Here is a 23,366-nt window from a genome sequence, read left to right on the forward strand (position 1 = left end):
CAAACACACATATACCGAAAACTCCCTAAAATATATATTCGCTGAACAAGCAAACAACCAAGCTGGATGGCTGACTGGTGTTTTTAATTTTCCACCAAAATAGTCAGCAGCAGCAGAATTATACCAACCGTGTATTCACTTTAAATACGTTTTCAATTCATGAAACCAATAATTATTATGATTACGCGCTCTTTCTGCATCTGTTATAGGTCTGTCAGACTACTGCTGCTGCGACGAAACAAGGTAGGGCAGAAATTACTTCACTATTCAGTAAAATCGTTCGTTTGCCCTTTAAAATTCAATCCCTCTCTCTTTTTACCGTAAAACTCTACCCTTTTCACGATTCAAATCTCCCATCGCTATTTTATAAACCGCCGCACACCACTCATACGGTCTTTGTCTTTATTATAATCTCTCTATTAAAAGCACGAAATTTAAATAGACTAAGGGTTCACGATAAATTTTTAAAGCTTCACCGACTTTTAATATAAAAATTCTACGGTATGGTTTTACGAATATGTGTTTCGCTATGCGTGTGTTTGTGTATGTATTTTATATCAGAAAGAGAGGGTACAATAATGTTAAAATACGATGAGTGTTTTATTACATACAATTGTTTATATAAATACCCCTGCAGTATAAATGTATAGTAAATTCTACATGTATTTCGCTTAAATATATAAAAGCTTACTCCATATCACTTCAATTAAAACAAGGATTAAATCGTGTCAACTTAGACAATAATATACAATTACCAAATACGAGTGTACACCCAGATTTACATAATCGCTTAACTAACCTTTACTGCATGCAAATAATTAGTTATACAGAAATTAAAAAAGCAAACGAGTTTGTACAAGTTTTAAACAAAAAAAAAAAAATTATTTAATAATTCAAACCGATGATGAAACTTTCGTTACAAAGAGTATTAAAACATATTACCGCAAATAAAAATCGCTAACGATAGTTCAATATTCTGCTTTAATAAAAAAAACCTCCTGACTGCACAATTATTCCCTTCTTCCTGTCCCTCCAATAATAAAGTAACTATTCCAGGATGCCTTAGTGTGGCCTATAAGTCTGTCTCTTCTTTTAACTATAATTTTTCAAATGCTTCTTTCTTCATCAATTTGCCGAATCACCTCTTCGTTTGTCAATTTATTCGCCTATCTGATCTTTAACATTCTCCTATAGCACCACATTTCAAAATCTTTTCTTCTCAGGTACTTCGATGGTCCAAGTTTCACTTCCATATAAAACTACGCTCCAAACATATACTTTGAGAAATGTTTTCCTGACGTTTGATGTAAAAAAATTATATTTCTGACTGAAAGCTCGTTTCGCCTGTGCTATTTGGCTTCTGCTTCGTCCATCTTTTTCTATTTTCCAAATAACAAAATTTTTCTACCTCCGTAATCTTTTCTCTTCCTACTTTTAAATTTAGTGATCCATCTACATTATTTCTACTGTATTTCATTGCTTTCGTTTTGTTCTTGTTTATTTTCATGCGGTAGTTCTTGAGTAAGATTTCATCCATGCCGTTCATTGTTTCTTTTAAATCTTTTTTACTCTCAACTAGAATTGTTATATCATCAGAAAATCGTAGCATCTTTATCTTTTCATCTTGTACTGCTACTCCGGATCTAAATTGTTCTTTAACATTAACATATTTTATAAATTGTTTTATTATTAAAATAATACTATTATTATTTTATTTTTTTTATTCTAATTTTTTATTTACAAATTAAACTCCTTAAACTTTATAACAATGAATTTTGGTACGTATATATATATTTTAAATAATGTTTCGAATTTTTTTATTAATCAAATTAATTTAACCCTAATAATTCAAAGTAAAAATCGAAGTTCTAAGAATGAGATAGTCTGTTATGTGTAATAACTGTTTACGATTAAAATAAAAAAATAAATATTTTTAAATTATTTTACATAGGATATGAAGATTTTTCATTTTTCTAGAATTTTCTATAATCTATATTGACATATTTAATCGATGCTAGGAACATAAAACAGTTCTCATTCATCAAAAATACAACTACTTCAACAGCAGGATAAAGATTTTTTTTTTAGATTATAAATGTTTTATTAAAAGCCAGATCACTTTATATACGTATGGATATCTCGTAGAATGGAACTTATTCACTAAGTTAGAATGAAAGGGGTAAAACAACAAAGAAAATGGAACAAATAAATAACGGAGGGAGTGTTTGTATTGACACACACACACACACACAAACAATGACACTGATGGGGAGAGGGGAAGTTCAAATTAGCTACTTCTAGAAAGTAAAACTTCCAGGAGATACATGTGCAATTTAATCAAAAACGTAGGAATGGAAAAAGGAAAAAGATTGAGAAAAGAATTATAAATAAATTTTACATATCCTACTCGCATCATAGCCCAGTTAAATTGATAGTAAATGACAAAAAGTACAGTCGGTATAATGTTATTATTAAACCTATATTTTAATTGTTACATTTTTGTTATAATTAATAACAATCTTTTTTCACGTCATTTTTCATACACTACAAAAGATTTTCATTACATTTTACCACGCATAAGCTTCAAGCAAAAGAAAATAAAGGACCGATCCATTACAATGAACGATTCCAATTAAATAACAAAGAAAACGTTTCCAAAAAGAGAATTTCAGTTCTAATACAATCACCAGTAGATAGAAAAAGAATGATTAAACTAAAATATAAAAATAAACAAAAAAGATCTGTTTGCTTTCACCTTGATTTGTACATGGATAGGCTGTATCATCTAATATTTTTTAAGTGCTAATTTTATTTTATAATTACAGGAAAAAATATTTTTTAAAGTGCCTCGTAAAGTTTTTTTTGTATTCATAAGTATTTATTTTTACAATTCCCTTTATAACTAATAATGATAATGATATTGAGTTAAACAATCAAAATTCACGCTTGTAATAGATTTTTACTTTTTGTAAACGATATTTAAAATTTCTCTTTACTAATATATTTCAATAAACATTCAATGTATCTCAGTCTTGTCAATATTTTTTTAACGTTTATAAAAATAATAACTTGACAATATATATATATATATTTTTAAATGTGCTTGTTTCCAACTGAAATTATACATTCATTATACGGTAATTTGCTCAGCTCTATCACAAACAAACAACAATTAAATGTCAAATATATTGAGAGCAATCGACATTTATTTCTAAATAATTTTAATTTTACTGAGCTTTAGTGTAGATTCATGTTACTCCATAACTAATCACACAAAGAATTTTTTAGTTTTATAATATTTTTTAATGTTTTATAATAATTTTAAAAGTAATGAAATGTAGTAGAAATAACAAAGATGGACCACTGAATGTGAAAATAGGAGGAGAAAAGATTATGGAGGTAGAAGAATTTAGTTATTTGGGAAGTAAAATTACTAAAGATGGACGAAGCAGGAACGATATAAAATGGCGAATAGCACAAGCGAAACGAGCCTTCAGTAAGAAATATAATTTGTTTACATCAAAAATTAATTTAAATGTCAGGAAAAGATTTTTGAAAGTATATGTTTGGAGTGTCGCTTTATATGGAAGTGAAACTTGGACGATCGGAGTATCTGAGAAGAAAAGATTAGAAGCTTTTGAAATGCGGTGCTATAGAAGAATGTTAAAAATCAGACGGGTGGATAAAGTGACAAATGCAGAGGTATTGCGGCATATAATATATGAAGAAAGAAGCGTTTCGAAAAATATAGTTAAAAGAAGAGACAGACTTATAGGCCAAATACTAAGGCATCCTGGAATAGTCGCTTTAATATTGGAAGGACAGGTAGAAGGGAAAAATTGTGTAGGCAGGCCACGATTGGAATATGTAAAACAAATTGTTAGGGATGTGGGATGTAGAGGGTATACTGAAATGAAACGACTAGCACTAGATAGGGAATCTTGGAGAGCTGCATCAAACCAGTCAAATGACTGGACAAAAAAAAAAAAAAAAAATTTATCTTCATTTTTTTTTAGATTTTAAATATAATTTGGTGAATATGTCCGCTCAGTGGTCTAGTACCGAATTTAATTTACAGTATAATATAGCATCAATAAAAATTAATCCTTATAAACATCTTATTACAAAATACAGAAAATTCTAAAGTTCAAAATATCACGTCGTCTATATACGTCCATTCTAAATGAAAAACTTAAAAACATAACATAAGGAATTTAATTTACCGAAGTATAATAATCAGTAATCATACAATGTAAGTTTTTTTAATGGATAAAAGTAAAACGTTAGTGCAAAGAATTTTAAATAAGCAACACAAAGTTTGCCGCCACAACCCAGAAATAAACAGCTGTACATAACAATCAGTAAACAACTTTTATCACAGTATGACCATCAAGACAGTGAATGTTAAGACGCAATATGCGATTGAGCAGTTTACCAATAATCGTGTCGTTAATAATAAACGGGTATTGTACATTAAGATACATTTAATCCTGGAAATTTTCAAAAAAAGACATTTTTTTTCCATTCAGAAAAACACAGGAGAGATTTTACTTATAAAAAAATAACCATCATTTAACTGCTCTTATCCATACCTTGTTTTTATATCACCTTCATAAGAGTTAAACAGTGGAGGTCAAAGAACTAAAAATTAACGTCAGAATAATATATAAACGAAATATATATACATATATTATTTTTTAATTTTTTAATGAAACATGACTAGTATAACTTTCTTTGAATCTTATTTAAACATAAACAACGAACACCAATTTCATTTTTAAAAAAATAATAACACTTTTGGGATTACGTGAGCATAGTGAGAATTTATGTTTACGCAGTAACCTATTTATGTTTTATAAATAAAATGTTTTATTCAGTCTTCCTAAAGTAACCAAACATCAAAACATATATAACATTTGTTTTTCATAACTTGACGTATAATGACAGTCGAGCTTGTTGACAACTAATTAATACATAGTATTTTTTCTTCTGATGACGGCATGATGCCGAAAATGCTGAAATTACATATATATATATATATATATATATATATATATATATATATATATATATATATATATATATGTAGAAATAGAAGTGATGAGGTGGTTTTATGTTTTTTTTCTACTTATATTTATTTATTTCAAACCAGCACAGATCCATAAACAAATTTTTAATCCAAATGCAAGATCCGAGTTGCTGCCGGCCTCCGTCGCGCGAGTGGTAGCGTTTAGGTCTTTCATCTGGAGGTCCCGAGTTCGAATCCCACACGCATGGCATTTCCACACGCTACAAAAATTTAATTCATTTCATCCTATAAAGCAATACCTAACGATAGTCTCGGAGGTTAAAAAAAAGAAGAAAGATCAGTTAATTTTAAAAAAAATTATTATAAAAACTAGTATAAAGAATACGTCGCTATTACACCTACCATCTCCTTATTGCAAGTCGATTTTAAATTAGAATTTTATTCTCATTTCTTTAGAAATATTTTTAATATTATAAAAACGTAATTATTAATATTGATTGACCTCTTTCATATTTTAAAGAAATAAAACAAATTCCTTTGTTTTTAACATGATGAGTAATTCCTTCATATAAAGGAACTTATCTGCCTTCTTCTTAAACTTAATCATCAAAAAGAGGAAATATGATTTTTCTTTATTGATAGTTATTAAAAACAAAAATGTACACTAACTTTGCCAACAAAAACAAATCAATTGATTTTAACAAAATTTTAAATCTATAATTTAATGTAAAATTGATGATTTATCGGCGAAATTAATTACATTAATATTTGTTAAGAAATATTCCTGATTTACTGACAAATTATAATTACTATGTAATTTTTATAAAGATTTAAGTTTTTTTTTTTTATATATATCATGTTTAAAAATATACAACCTTACACGGAAAAGTCGTAGGTAAGATGATATCGAGGAATAAGATATCTCTATCCCTGTTATAAAGAACTTTAAAAAGCCTCTTTGAACGTCTTTTTTAAAGATTTTTATGATTATGATTATATATATATATATATATATATATATATATATTTATATATGTATAATCACAATACATTAAAATAAATTAAAATTATAAAGTTACATTTCCACCTACGATCCCTTTTTTCAGACCTCAATTTTTCGATTTTAAGAAGGAAAAGTATTTATATTAGTAAATTTCAAATTGTTGAAATTTCAATTAATCTTGAAAATTTTGAAAACCTTACATAATAATAAATTTAATTTTTTTTTATTAAAACATTTTGCGTAGATTCAAAAAAAATTATAAATATAGAAGATAAATTTTAAAAATTACAAAAACAATAAATCTTACTTCTTAAATATACTCTTTTATGATACAATATCGACGACAAAAATAAGCTGAAATAAGCAGAAAATACAGTGAACGTAAAAATTAAAAAAATGAAATAAAGAATTTATAAAAATCCGCATCAAGAAAGAAAGCGTAACGAAAAAGATGTAGCCTATTCTAAACAAAAAAAGAAAGAAAGAAAGTATGTGCGAGGAAGAGAATAGAATAGGACCTGGTTACAACAATAATTAACAGTGGTGTATGCAGGCAAGCGACCGAGGTTGACGGCGTGTTGACGCACTATGAGCAAGCCTACTTAGGATGCGGGTTCGAGTTGCCATTGCTATTTCTACCGGTCTGAAAAAAATATACCCCTTGCTTGTTTTCAATGGTAGCTAGGCAGGCAAACATACGGGTGAATAGTGATTCTACTAATTGCCGTGTACGTTAATTAATTAAAAGAGGGTGACAAGGGAGATGAAGAAGTAATGCCCTTAATGAGGGGTAAATGAAAAGACATACCGTGTACATATACACATAACCGAACCAACAGAGGCGTACACTTGGGTATTACAGATGTAGATATGGAATGGAATGGTACTCGCATTTAAATACTCGTACAACGTATATAGTTGTTATCAACCGTACACCATATACCTTACATATAACAGCAATACAACACCTAACTGATTATAGGCGCATCACGAGTATAGAGACTTCAAAATTATATGAAATATACGAACGACATCGTGGCACTGACTAACTAATTGTGATAAAAAAAAAAAATAAATGAAAAAAAGCCATTTGACTCTCCATACTTCAACAACATTTCAGTGAACGTATGGTTATAAAAATCACATACGCCAAGCTTCTTCTCTACGGATAAACTTCATAATAAAAAAGCTAAAAAAAAAAAACATAAAACTTGAATAAATAAAATATCACATAAAAGAACACTAGTGGTCTGTACTTGAAACATATGTATATGAATTAATTATAACTTTTAGTTAATACACAATTAGCAAGTACACAATTTATTTACTCTTAAAAATGTACAAAAAAAATTGTATTAATTAAGGAATTTTTGCCTACAGGCAAAAAAATTCAAATAATAATAATAATAATAAAATTTTAAGAAAATGATTCATTCAGTTTATTTTTCAGCTCATAAGCAATGGAAGCTATAATTACTTTTACTTAACACCTTGTCTGTGCTAATACCCAACATACGTTGGGCTCAATGAATAAGGAGAGGAGAAACTACTGTATATCTACTGTCACTTTTAGAATAGTAATTCTGGCGTTTATTATTCTTGAAAATGGTCAACTCATTTTTAATAGCGACCGGTAATCTACGTCACCTCCCCTACAGTTATGGTTAAGGCACCTAACACATATACAAAAGTAAGCAACCGTAAAAGTTTATTTGGCATTCTATTAATTTTTAAAAAATTACATTCGAATTTTATTATAATTATTTAGGATGTAGATAATAATTTAGGATTATTTAAACGACGAAAATAAATGAATTAATATTGAACTGAACAAAAAAGAAGAATAATATGCTGTCAATAATGTTGCTGAAAGTTTCAGGAACTTCCACCGAGCATAGAATGCAACTCTCTTTTTTTACTGTTTAGCCTCCGGGAATTACTGTTCAGGTATTATTTCAGAGGATTATATGTATGAGTGTAAATGAAGTGTAGTCTTGTACAGTCACAGTTCGACCATTTCTGAGATGTGTGGTTAATTGAAATCCAACCACCAAGGAACACCGGTATCCACGATCTAGTATTCAAATCCGTATAAAAATAACAAGGACTTGTACGCTAGAACTCTCGATTTTCAAATCAGCTGATTTGGGAAGACTTGTTCACTACTAGACCAACCCGGTGGGTTATAGAATGCAACTCAACTTACTGAATTACAACAGAAATTATGTTTACCTCTGTCTTATCTAAAGAAAAATACTAAAAAAACATTCCAAAATGATTAAACCAACAACATTTTTCAAAATAAATTCTGCGGTAAAGTATGGAAAGTCGTTTACTGTACACAGTCATAGACAATATTTTCGTAAAATTGGAAAAAAATTATTACTTTATTTTTCTTTTATTTTTTAATATTTAATCCCGCAAATGTATGCGAAAAATATTCTCACCCGATGAAGCCTATATATATATTTTTAGGTTAAAACAAAAACCATTACATAAATTTATAAAAGCCGTATTTATAATTCTGGTGGTTTCTATAAAAAATTCACATTTTCTGATTTTTAAAAAAACATTAATAAATTAACAAGATGAAACCACCATTATTTTTTCTTTTAGTTATATATTTTATAATACATTAAATATTAATTTTATTTTTTGACAGCAATAATAAGACAATTCAGTGATTCCAAAATTAATTAACGAGGACTATAATCGAGGCGCCGTGGTTTATTTGGGGTTAAAAAATTCATGACTATATAGGATTACGTTCTGTTTACGAAGAGATCCAAAAAATTAGCTCGCGGTACAAACAGAGGTTAGAGAAACATTGTAAATTATCTGGCAGTAAATCTATTGGCCAACAGCGATGATAACAAGCGATTAAAACGTCTCCATGTGTTGAACCTGGGAGATGTAAGCACAGGAGCGATCTGGTGAAGGAACCTAGGAGTGAAACACGGGATAACAACACAGTCACTGTGCAATGAACGTCAGTTTAATAATATAAAAATTACAGCTAGTTCTATTACCGACGAATAATTGTTTTATTTAATATTTGTTTTCATACACTGATACTGATGACATTATTTTTATTTTTATCTTATTATTTATTACCTGTAATTTGTTTCTAGTGTTACGTTAATTACTGAATTTTACTTGGACCACTTAAACAAGTGCTTTTTATATATATGTAGTATTGAACCTTTATATGCTTTAATGAGGATTTCGTCGGTGACCTCCTTCAAGTGATTATCATTAATCAAATCTATTTATAGTCCGCTATGATGTACCGATTATAAATAGTAACAGATGGTCAAAAAATATATATTTTATAAATTCCTAATCCGATTTTTTACTTTCAAATTAGAATTTAAAAATATTAATAAGATTTATAAGTAATTTATTTCTTATTTTAATTAGTATTTACAGTATTCAAGCTATCCTGAAACCCAAATTAACTGTACGGGTTACCTCTTTTTTTTTAACGATAACAATTTTTTATAAACCTCGCATCCGAAAAAGTTAAAAGTAATTAATTTGTAACCAATGAATTTTTAAAACAATTTTCAATTATACTGCACATTACAGCATTTTTTCTGAAGAAATATAATTAATAATAAAATAATACTGAACTCCAGCAATGAGAAATAAAACGGCTTGCGTAAACGACTTTATATTTTTAATGAATTACCTACTTTTACCCACGACGGAACGGAGACGGTAAATGCGTTTGGGGTGAGAGGTTTTGTGTGCGTGCGTGTGTGTGTGTGTTCGATTTTGTTTTTTCTTCAGAGCAGGTTTTTAGATTAGTTTTACGGTTATAGGCCACCAGTGGGCGCTGCAGTAAATGTGTTTCTTCAAAAAGGAATAATTCTAAGTCTTTCTAATTAATTTTTTTTTATTTACCGTTTATTTCGTCGTGGATTTTAAAAATTTTAAATTTTAACTTGTTAATATATGTATCTATATCAAAATTAATAAATAATTTTTAATAAATGAGTCGTTTTAAATAGATAGTAAGATAATTTTAATATTTTACAACACGTAAAAACAGTTTTCCTCTAAGTATCACAAAAATGTGTAATTAAGATATACATAATCAGTTATCATTCATGAAAATCGGATAGCCAACAGGTACAACAGCCATCCTTTTTCAGGCTTATTAGGAACAAAGAAAATAAGTACTTTATTCAACAAACCGAATGTATTATTTTAATAACTGAATGCACCCTCGAAAATAGAGGCGATTTTCATCGTCAAAAATGATTCATTCACTCTATTCACCACAAGGACTGAGTTAAAAATGAACATCATTATTCTCAGAGAAAAACTACGTGACGATCTCTTTAGTACAGATGTTGTACAAACGTTACAACGGTGAAAAAGACAGGTCAGATACTGTGAAATAATAAATAATTGATTTCTTTCTGTTGTTTAAATCCATTCTATATAATAAAATATTTATTAATAAATACTTCTTAAACAAATATATCTAGAAAAATAAATAAATAAATAAAAAGTAAACATCAAATCAGTAAGCAAAATAAACTAAACAATAGTCAAAAATAAATAAATAAGTGCGTATAAAAATTTATTTAATTCAAAAAGCATCGACTAATAAAATTTAGAAAAGAAAACTTTTTTTAAATATTTTCAAGTGTAAGATCGAAATTGAATTGTTACAAATAACTTTGTATAGAAGAAAAATACAAATAAAAATAAAAATTTGGTTAAAATAAACGAAAATGGGTCACCGAAAAACTGAAAATAAAATAAGATTTAGTAAGTAGTACATTCGTCTTTTAAACGGTTTTTTTAGTCTTGGAAAATTGGGGGAAGAAAGAAAAGCATTTAAAAGAAAAAAGTATCATCACTCGGAGACTAAATAATTAGATAAGATGAAATTTATTGGTTTTTGTGTCCAATTGTGCTTTAAGAAGAAAAAGAAGAAGTACAAAAAGTAATAGGGAAAGTGGTGAGTGTAGGGAATGAGAAGAAAAGAGATGGAAAGCGAGAGAAATAAAGAAGAGGGTTGTATAAGTTTTAAATAGAGTTAAGAAAATGGAGTTGCGAATGGTAGTGGATGAGAAATTCTAGTGGATGAAGATGGTGGGGACTGGAAGGTTGCTACGGGGTACAAGGAGGAGGAGTGGATGCTGCGCAAGATCAGGGCGGGTTGGACGACGCCATCTTGTTCATCCCCCCTGGTTGTCGTCCGATGGAATTTCATTACACGCTCCGTAGGATTCGCGCAAACTAATTCGCTGACGTACCGCAGAGTACGGCGTACTGAATATCCCCCGCGTACTGCTATTACTACTACACCGCCACACTAAGCATGCAAACGGTCTATCTATGTATGGTCTATATATATATATATATATATATATATATGTGTGTGTGTGTAACATGAACAAGACTAAATCTACGTTTTAAATCCACGTTACTACAGTATCTACCGAAAATATTCATCCACAACTCACACCCTTTGATAAAACCTACGAAAAAAGTTCATTAACCGTGTACCGTATATTGTGCCTCTGGAAATACTGTAAATTAAAACAATATTCAACGTAAAAGGCAGCAGAATACCGTTCAACGTCTCTTATTAAGTTACAATGTATTTATGAAACTCACAGGCAACGATAAAACAAATCAGCGTTTAATGACAGGAACCTCCAACTTAGCTTTAAAGGAATAATAACATATTTCAAGTATAAAATGCGTACATAAATAACCGTTCTTTAGCATTTTTAAGATGTACGAAAAAACTACAAAATTCGAAAAATGGAAAACTTAGTTTGATATATATATATATATAGCAAAAGTTTATTAACTTTTTATATCAATAGATTATATATAATTTAAAATTATTTACTTTTTCAAAGAGACTAAATAAATATGCAATGTTTTAATACTTTTTTTTCGAAAAAAAAAAAAAAATTTAATTTGATGGCAAGTAATTCAAATAATTGTACAGAGAAAACCTGCGCAAGTAAACAGTTAATCCGTTATTTAAATACTTTCATATATGTACACTTATACTGTAACTATTAACAAATTTAAATGTATATTAGAAATTTAATTGAAAGAACCATTTATTAAACTATTTCGTACAGAGAAATTATCTTGCAAGAATTCTTATAAGAGATCAATCGGAATAGAATAGTTATGAATAATTTATAATGTATAATTTCCTGAAAAATATATAATTCTGAATTGTATGATACAAAAAATTTTATAAATTATTGCCGAGCTAAGAAAATAAGTTATTTTATAAGGAAAATCGGATAGTAAAAATGCCCAATTAAGTTTTTCAATTATTAATAAAATAAATAACTAACTGGTTAATATAAATAACGGCATGCAAAGTCACACACAAAAAAATAAATTTTAAACATGCATCCAAATTACAAATTTAAAATGAAAACAACAATTATTCGTCTGAAAAACTATCATTTAAAAACTATTCTAACGTATGATTTTGATAGATTATACTTAGAAAGAAGTAAAAAAAAAAGAAAGTATATAGAATTACTGTTTGTGCTGTTTTTTGAGGCATATTTTGGTAATATTTTATTATATTTAAAAAATATAATCATTAATACTGTTTCCTATTCTACTGATTTATAAAGGAAAATCTAAGGTGCAGTAATATAAGATAATAAACTTGACGCGAATAAATAGCTTCAGACCTTACCGGATTTCGAAAGGGCATTATTACAAATAAACTTTAAAAAAACTGAAAATCTAACCGATAAATATAGTTTGAATATATTACACAAATTATAATATAGATTACAGAATCGTAAAAGTTAAATCCTTCAACATGATTAACAAAACAAAAAAAAAATGTATTTATATTTATTTTTTAAATAATTTAAGTCGAATGTCTAATTTGTTCAACAAAACATTTGTTTTAATCGAAATTAACAGAAGGTAAATCTACCGTACAACGACTTAAAATATATCTTGAAAACTTGAACACCAACACAAGCAAAGATTTCGGATACAAATAGTGGGATATATAATTTTCAGATGAGTTCATCGGTGAGAATGGAAAATTAAAATTAAAATGTGTATATTTCTCCCCGATAACTGCAGCCATAGACCTGAATAAAGCTACCCGAAATTTTTTTTATAAAATTAATATTTTAGAGAGTGAAAAAACCACGTTTAACCAAAGGATTCGAATGCAAAATTAACTGTAAGAAAAGTAAAGATGCTATCATCTGAAGGACAGAGGCTGTTTAACAGTTGATGGATGTTCATTAATTTATTAGGTAAAACATATTAGCACATTACTTCAATAAATAATGTACAAATTAATAGTTGCATACTAGAAAGGACAAAAAAACAGACTAATTACGTTTGATATTTAAAATAAAAGTCTGAACCGATTATTTCATTCATAATATTCGATGAAAAGAAAACCGTAAAGCAAAAAAACTTTATTGAAGGAAATAAAATTTATTTCTTTTGATTTTTATTTTTTTAAACAGTACTATTTAAGTCGGGTTAAAATTTTATTGATAATCTATAATAAAAATGTTTCTTAGTTTAATATTTCTAAATCACTGAACTAGTCTGACGAAAATCGATTGAACAGGAAGCGCCCAGTTATCCTCCAGTGAAAATCTGACTGAATGGTTTATACACAGTTCAGCTAGAACTATGTTTTTTTTTTTCAACGTCACACAATTCTTGGGATGAATGAGATCTTTCCTCAAGTATCCTATAAATAAATTTAAATATCTTCTTTCTTTAATTAACTCGAAGAAAATCAGTTCATTTCTTCTATACATTAAAACCGATCAACACAAAATTGCGAAAGGTAGTTTCTTTACCACCATTCATCTTTTCCCTTATCTTTGATCCTCTCTAACCACGTGATTTTCTGAAGTTGAAACTTGATTTCCTTAGATACACCTTAAAGGTGAGAGATATGTTTGAATAACACCGTCTTTAGAACCCATATAGCAGAAAATTGATTGGGCCGACCCGACATATAGACTTGTTTGGGACTCTTCTTCCTGTACGGCACAAAACGCCCAACCTGTATCCGAGGTGCTAATAAGGATAAGTCGAATCTAGAAATATTTTTTTATACAGTAAAATGAATATTATTTATTTATTTTTATATTTTTGTCTTTTACAGCTTCAAAACGCTTGTGCGCCCAATAATAGTTTTAAAAAATATTTTTGTCCGGTGAAATTATAGAAACAGTGCCATCAACTAAACTTCATCGATCAAAATAAATCGGTAACTTGGACATTCAATTAAATTAAAAGTGTAGCTTTTATTGGTTTTTGAATTAGCATCCTGTAAAATAATGTAGTAACAGTTTATCGGCTATTCAAATATACATAATTTTAATAAAAAATATATTACTGTAAATTATAGAACGTAAAAGTAAATTTAACAATTTATTAGAATGAGGTAATCGAATCAATTAAATGAATATACAAAATAAAACACGATATAAAAATTCAATAAATAATTAAATATTACCTACAATAATCTATTTATGACATTAAAAGAAAAGTAATTAAAAAAAAAAAATTAAATAGATATAATTTTTTGACAGAATAAAGACATAAGAAAAATGGGTTTAACAGCTAGAAAGAATAGTATACTCGTAAAGATGAACGATAAATTAAACAGGTTACACTAATAAAAAACGGTTTTTCATTATCTATTTTAAAAATATTAGTGGTAAAAAATACAGAATCACAAAACAACCAACATTATTACAAACCATGCAATGAACTGTAAAATAGTAAAACGAAAAATCATAATAAGTGCAATACAACTACGAGTACCATTAAATATATTACAAAAGCACCACAAAGAGAAAATACAAATAACAAATAAATTACACATAGGTATAAGAACTAATGTAAATTCCAGGTTTTAATGGATGGAAATAAAGGATGAGCCACGAGTCGCCAGTAATTTAAAACAACTCACTATTGAAACAATTTTTTAATTTATTTTTTCTTAATTTTTTAGTTTTATTCCAAGATAAAAAAAGTTAATTACACAACATAAAGAATATCTCCTTTAGTTGTATTAGATAAAATCAATTGTAAAAAAAAAGATATACCATTAAACATATGGTTAAAAAAAAGTGTTTGAAACCTTTTTTTTTTACTTATATAAAAACCGATATTGTTTTAATACAAAAAACTGATACACTAATAATTTAAACTAACATTTAATGTAATTATTAAACTAACAGGAATCAGCAAAAGAGTTGGCACGAAGGTATGGAAAAGAGTGTACCTTCTGAATAAATCAAAATTATGTATTGGGAGAATAAAAATATTAAAATTTTTATCTGAACAATACTAATGCATATTGTAAGCGTATTTTAAAAAAAAACCTATAATTATACCCAATGTACCTGATATTCTACCAATCATTTGTGTAAAACCAAAGCTTATTACTACACAGTTAAAGAAAGAAGAAAATAAAAATAATGTAATAAAGTAAAAATAATAATAAGACATTTATTGGATTAAAGAAAAAAATTATTTTACTAAAATTCTTTAAATTAAAGTCGCAACTTGAATATTAATTCAAACTAATTAAGAAACGAAAAATAAACTATAAAAACGTTTAATAAACTAGAGCCCAATTAAAATAAAATTAGTACAAATAAAGGAGATATGCTCTTATTGGCTATGATGTAATTAAGACTTTCTGATAAATCAATAATTCTTTATTTTAAAATCAACATATATTATTTTGTAACAACATATATAGATTTAATAAAATCATAATTTCCTATTTAGAGAAAAGGTCGGTTAAATTATCAATTTAAACGTAATTTATTTAACTATGGGTCAATACTATGAAAAATAACACAAGGTGTGAAATAATGACAGTTAACTGATCAGCTGTGACTTGGCAGTGTTAGATTCCGTTACAATATTTAACTGGGACGTATTATTATTATTATTTTTTTTTTACTAATATTTTTTAAGGAAAATATATAAATATTTTAAAAAAATGCAATAATAATAAAAGTTACACGAGGAAAAAAATTTTATTAAGTTCACATCCGTAAATTAAAAAAGACTAAAAAATTAACAGCTGTCATTAGATCATGCAGAAACAAATTAATTAGTTTTTTTTTTTGCTACAAATAAACTGATTTCACAAATAAACACACAAGTTGTTTTTTGCAAAGTCTTTAAAAAAATTTAAATAGTCATAAATAATACGCTTTTTAATTATTAAATAAATTTAAAAAAAACGACTATTCTTTAACCAACACGTAAGAAGAAACATTAAAAGATAAATTTAACAGATGAAAGAAGTATAAAATGAATATTTAATGGATGGGGCTTTGGATAAAGGACAGATTGTTAGAATAAAGCCCAGAGCTCAATTCGAACCCAGAACCCAAGACCCTTTTGGTAGCATCATCACTTCCGTAAAAAAACCAGCACCAGGATGGAGCTAGCCATAAGAATAATGGGCTGACCTGTGGCGGCTAGGAGGGGGCCTAACCTCTTCCACTCGGTGTGGGTGAAAGGAGGCACGGGGGTCCGCCAGTACTCACCCGCCCCCTTAGGGTCCAACTGGTAGGGAGGGATCCCCATATGTGCGGGGGGCGGCTGGGTCAGATGCTCTCCGTTGTGGCAGAAGAACGGTAGACCCGCACCCGGGTGTCCCGGGCCCAATCCCATCTTGCTAGCCTGAAAACAAACAAAAAATTAATTAAAACATTATCTATTTAAAGTACCTCAAAAATATTACACAAAAATTACTAGTGAATTAGATACAAAAAAAAACAAAACAAATAAACATTTTATCTAATCCTTAAATATATTTACCGCAGAATAGAAATACAAAATTACTAAAAACAAAGTCATTCATTCACTTTAAACATATTTTTGCAAGAAAAATATGAATTAACCGTTCTATTCAAGAAAGGTTGTTAATCAAACAACAATAGTGATGACTTTTTTTTAACTTTATTAACTGTTAATGAAAGTAGTCAAATGGAGACATTTTAAATCATTATGAATTGCAATTAAGCATAAATGATATTACCTTTTTCCTCAATTTCCCCAAGACAGAAAAATAAAAATTTGAATAGTACCTTATTTTATTATATCACCCTTGGTTTTTTGTCTAGCTATTTAAATAAACAGTGAAAAAGTTCTAATAATAATAACACAGGGAAAATTATGTTTGAATGCTTATTTTATACTATTCGTAAGAATTTTTAAAAATTAAAGCACCTATCATATTATTAAAATAAAAAGTGGTAAAATATAATTTTAAACAAACATTCATTTCACATTCCCAGCAATGAAACATGCCTGTTTTGTAAGATTCATGACGTCACGAATGACCAGTAATAGATTGGGATCGATCGGTTCTGACTCCATCCATGACAGCACTTTGGATAAGCAATTAGCCGCCTCAGAACTCGAAACCGGAACAGGAGATTCCTCACCAGTAGATGTGACGTGATCATCCGGTTCAGTCTTGATAACGACAGGTTCCGCAGACGCGCGTGTCGTTATTGTTCTACCCGCTACCCACGACGCCAAATCTTCATCGGTAACTTCTAAACCGAGATCGTGACATAACCATTGCAATTCTAGAAGTAACATACGGTCTTCTTCTATTTGAAGAGGAGTACTAGAACAAGCGCAAAAAGAAAGCGGAGGCCGAGATGATTCAGTGGAATTGGCAGCCTTCCAACACCGGCTAAATGATTCCGGTCGGACATAGAGCCACGCCCTGTGCAACATCGGGAAAGCATCCTTCAATGTAAATCCAGAAAGACACTGAGGAACTGAAGTTCTCTGGTGCTCCAATAACACGCTGTGCAACAAAAGCATTACATAACGCGCTCGCAATTCAGATTCTATAAGAGTCTGATCTAAAGGAATTTCCCCTTTTTGGTAAATAACAAGTTTAACTTTGCCATCAGCAGTAATACAATCCGACGGTAAAGGCATGAAGTCAGTTTGTTCAGCCACTAATAACGCTCCCTCTGCGTTTAAAGCGAGAGCGGCAGGTGCGAATTCCCTGTGAAACCACCAAGTAAAAAGATCGGGCGTGAGGCGACCTACACCACCACCAGCATATACAACAGGCTGACTCAACATGTTAACATTTTGCAAGCATGCGGGCCGCCATTGCTTGCCTGTAATTAAAACCCTAGTTCTATGGCGTCCAGACCTATTTCCAGCCATTAAAAGCCACACAAGATCTTCCGAAGACTGCATATCTAATGTCTTATCGGGAACACTGATCCAATCGAACTGAAAACCGAACGCACAATAGATCTGATCTTCAGTATACGATCCAGATTGAAGAATTTTCTGCAGTTCACATCCTGATTCTTCATCGACCACCACTTCCTGTTTTAAATCGATCTCTTCGACAAATTTCGACGAAGAAGCATCAGACGCATCCCTAAACAGACCGTATCTTTCCTGCCAAGTTCTTATCCAACATTTGTCCAATGTTTTTAAAAACATGTCGGATGCACCTAATCTTTTTGCTAAATTACAGGCTTTTTTAAGTAAATCATGAGTTTGGACGCAACTACCACCTGAAAGTTTTTTTGTATCAACAACACTTCCCTGTCTGCGTTCAAACCAACGATATAAAATTCTTTCTAAATCGACTTCTCGAAACACCCGCGGTTTCTTTGCAACAATATCGCCTTGTTTCGTGTTTTTACAATTACTGGTATCTGTGCCAGGTTCTGAATCGGCTGGAAAACTCTCACATTTTGGTTCAGAGTCTCTATTATCTGCTTCCATTTCCGATGAATCTGGTGTTACACTCATCTCGCAAGTCTTAGATGTTCCATTTGATTCCAGCATTTGACTACCAGTTTTATTTTTACATTTCTTTTTACCTTTATGATCACACGTTTTGCGTGACATTATAAACAGAAATTCGCTGGTATAGAATAATAAAACATAAAGTTCAGATAATTATATTATGTTTATCAAGTCATTCTCATTATTATTATTACCGATTAGAACACAACATTACTTTTCAAAGGTTTTTGTACTGTATTTATATTTAACACTGAACGAATTTACTGAACACTCTTCATAAGTGGAATATATAAATTCTACCGAAGCAAATAAATACACTAATTGAGAATGATATAACAAAAGTTCCTCGTAAACTTAGTATACGTCATCACAATTAACATCAGCTTCGTTTTTTGTAGATACGACTGCTCGGATGTAGATTAATGTACATTTACTCGTAAACAAAAGAACATTTTAGGACAAACTTAAAACATATCTCATTTTAAGTTATATAATCGTACGCATACTAGAAACTATTACACATATATCAACAAGATAATGCCGATATAAAATTCTTGAAATGTGAAGCACTGAAACCATGCGTTTACACGACGTAACTGTACGGTTACGTTGGCAACACTGCATTCAACTACCGCACTCCAATGTAAGCACGACAATCGAAATCGGCACCGCACAGAGGACAAAAAAAACGCCGGTCGTAAGTCCACCCGTTTCCACCACCCGATCGAGCCCGACACGCACACGACGGTCTCGCGGAATGAACCGCGACTAACATCACATAATTTTCAACGGTTTAACGCGGCAGGTTCCTTAGCAAAATGCAAGATTTGAGAGGAGCCAGACGTTCACCGTGCAAAGACAGCCACCCGACTGAGCTCAAATATAAACTAGGAGAGAGAGGGAACAGAGAGTTCAAAGTCTGGTATGACGTGCGAGTGGGAGAGAGACAGAAATAGGGTTTTATAATGCCCTCTGTGTGTGTGAGTGTACGTGTATGTGTGTGTTTCCTTTGATCTAGACACGGCGCGTCACAAAGTGACTTCAAAGCGAAACCCGACACAGAGATAGCGGTGTGCGTCCTCTTTGCCTTTGATCTAGTTGCGGAGGGGGAGAGAGCGTTTACAAAGCTAAAGTCCCCGCCAGCCCCTCTAACCAGCGCTATCTCTCCTCTCTCCCTCCTACTAATAACGTAACCATACCTATGTAATGTAACAAAGTTGCGCACAAAAGGAACGGTTAAAAGTTACCTTCAGGCCGTATCGAAAAAAAAAAACATGTTTTACGCGGAGTAAACGTTTCGACAATCAGACGGGCACGCGTCGCGAGGTCGGGTCGGGCGGACCAGGTGATCCGGGTGTTGTGACAGGAGGGGCTCCAGAATCAGTTGTAAGAGTGGGGTAAGGGTGAAATCAGGGCGGCAGAGGGAACCGAGCATCACCTACCTGTATTGATCCCACTTCATGTAACTTTTACGCAGAAATCAATCAGTATTTTTAATATACTGAAATATTAATAATTATAAACTAAATTCATCGAAGTATATAGGAAACGATTTTCATTAATAGAAAATAACGACACACCATCGCGGAAGCTCACAGGAAACCCGATCACTATAAAAAAATAATCGCATGATCTCGTTCACCAAACAAAACAAAGAAATCGACTACTGTACAACTTAGAAGTTATTTTTATCTTTCTTTATCAACAAAGTTAACAGACAAATAAAAATGAAAATTAGCTGTAGTTCAATAAAGGAACTAGAAATACTTCTGATTACAAGCTCATAAAAATAAAACAAGAAATAAAAATGAATTTAAAACAAATACGGTCTATAGGTTATATTAAAAAAAATTCGGTAAAATTTTATTCAGGTTTTTATTACTTTTTCCTTAATTAATGTAAAACGTTTCCTTTTTTATACTACAAAAATGAAACGCTACCAACACAAACGCTTTCTTTCTCATTCTCTCTCAATCAGTCTGTTGTCTTGTCTGGCTGCCGTCGCTACTCCCATATCAAAACACGCGCACGCGTACACACACCACATAATTTTTTCTTCAGAGAATAATAAAATTTGACAATAAAGTACCTAACCGTTTATAAATTATTCATAACGCGACAACAGAAAATAGCTTTCTTAATAATAATTCGCATAATTATATCATTGTACAGCAAACAAAGAATTATTTTAATGTTTAATTTACATATGCGAAATTATAAACACATAAATAATAACAAAGATTATTATTTTTATACGTACTGGGTTGTTTTATTTTTTTTTTTGTACAGTAAAATAATACATACAAAATAAAATTACCTTTTAATAAAGGAAACATTGTCCAAAAAAAAAAAAAAAACAATTTTTCGCGCATCTGATACGGGAAATTAAGCAAAATAACTGATACAGAAAGAGTATTTAACGCTTTACAATGTACTAATTAATGGTAAATAAAATAATTCAAAAAAATTTATTCCTAATTTTTATACGGATAAATATACTTTTTTAAGTCAAATACATGGAAACCTCGAACAATGCTAGGAATACAGGATTTTAGGGGAAGGAAATCGAAGAAAGAGCGGTGCTCAAATTTTCAACATTGGAGCGTATGACTGCAAAACTATTTTTATAAATAAGGTGATAACTAGAGACCGGAATATATGCATTTGCATATTTCCATCTGTACGTGCATATTAAGCCCATTCTCACCGGTTATTGCATATTTTCCTTAAAATCTAGTGATGATGCATATTTTCGCTATATTTACAATATTTTTCGGCAAAGTACCTTGTTAATGAATGAAATCTTACGTAGTAGCCGGCCAAAACTATTAGCTGCACGGCTCTTAGAGCGCACTTAGCAGCCGCGGAATAGTACTTCAGATTGTTCATGTTTATAAAGGAAGAAAATATTAAATAATAGTTATTTATCGGCATGTTATTCAACTAATTGCAAATTGTATGCTGATTTTGAAATTAAAAAAAAACTAAAAATTACTATTTTTTTATTATTTAAAGTTACATATTTTAAGCACTTTTCATGCATATTTCAAGCTTTTTATGTTGCATATAATCCGATCTCTAGTGATTACTGATCTACAAGTGTAACAAACGTATTTGTCGCTGTTTTCCTGTGTGTGGCCGTGTGGCGAAGAAGCGATAGATAGATTAAACAAACTGGTATGTAATATTTATGAAAAAGGAAAAGTTCAGTCAGACTTCAAAAAGAGTGTTATTGTCATGATACCAAAGAAAGCAGGAGCAGGTAAATGTGAAGAATACAGAACAATTAGATTAACTACTCACGCATTAAAAATCTTCACTAGAATTCTGTACAGAAGAACTGACAGGAGAATGGAAGAAATGTTAGGAGACCAATTTGGTTTTAGGAAAAGTATTAGGTAAAGAAAGAAATATTAAAAAAAACATGTTGGCATTGAAAAGGCATTTAATAATTTAGACTGGAAAAAATGGTAAGCATATTAGAAAATTTAGGGTTCAAGTGTAAAGATAGAAGAACAATTACAGGAACAAAACTGCAACAGTAATAATCGACGAACATAAGAAAGAAGCCGTAATAAAAAAGGGAGTCCGACAAGGATGTTCCCTATTCCCGTTACTTTTTAATCTTTACACAGAACTAGCAGTTAATGATGTTAAAGAACAACTTAGATCCGGAGTAACAGTACAAAGTGAAAAGATGCTACGATTTGCTGATGATCTAGTAATTCTAGCTGAGAGTAAAAGTGATTTAGAAGAAACAATGAATGGCACGGATGAAGTCCTATGCAAGAACTACCGCAAAAAATAAATAAGAACAAAACGAAAGCAATGAAATATAGTAGAAATAATGTAGATGCACCACTAATATAAAAATAGGAAGGAAAAAGATTACGAAGGTAAAAGAATTTTGTTATTTGGGATGTAGAATTACTGACCATGGACGAAGTAGGAACGATATAAAATGCCGAATAGCACACGCGAAAAGGTTTCGTCGGAAATATAATTTGTTTAAATCAAAAATTAATTTACACGTCAGGAAAATAATTTTGAATGTATATGTTTGGAACGTAGCTTTATATGAAAGTGAAACTTGGACGATCGGAGTACCCGAGAAGAAAAGATTAGGACCTTTTGAAATATGGTGCTGTAGGAGAATGGTAAATATTAGGTGGTTGGAAAAAGTGACAAATAAAGAGATGTTGCAGCAAATCGATGAAGAAAGAAGAATTTGGTAAAATTTAGTTAAAAGAAGAGACATACTTAGGCCACATATTAAGGCATACTAGAATAATCTCTTTAATATTGAAGGAACATGTAGATGGAAAAACTGTGCAGGCAGGCAAATGTTTGCAATATGTAAAACAAGTTGTTAGGGATGTAGGATGTAAGGGGCATACCGAAATGAAATGACTGGCACTAGATAGGGAATCTTACAGAGATGCATCAAACCAGTCAAATGATTGAAGATAAAAAAGAAGGTATGTACGTTAAATGCCGTGACCGTGACACGGT

At 30.2% G+C, this 23,366-nt stretch overlaps 1 protein-coding gene across 1 annotated transcript in view; it reads right to left on the reverse strand.

Annotated features, from left to right (window-relative positions):
* The window catches only part of pan (transcription factor pangolin), an 810,214-nt gene that overhangs the window by 93,713 nt on the left and 693,135 nt on the right, over positions 1-23,366 (reverse strand). Inside the window, exon 6 of the mRNA XM_075359090.1 lies at positions 16,526-16,739. Coding sequence (XP_075215205.1) covers positions 16,526-16,739 — 214 coding nt within the window. The remainder of the gene's footprint in view (positions 1-16,525; positions 16,740-23,366) is intronic.

The sequence above is a fragment of the Lycorma delicatula genome, chromosome 3 (genome assembly GCF_047948215.1).
Source record: "Lycorma delicatula isolate Av1 chromosome 3, ASM4794821v1, whole genome shotgun sequence".
NCBI lineage: Eukaryota > Metazoa > Arthropoda > Insecta > Hemiptera > Fulgoridae > Lycorma > Lycorma delicatula.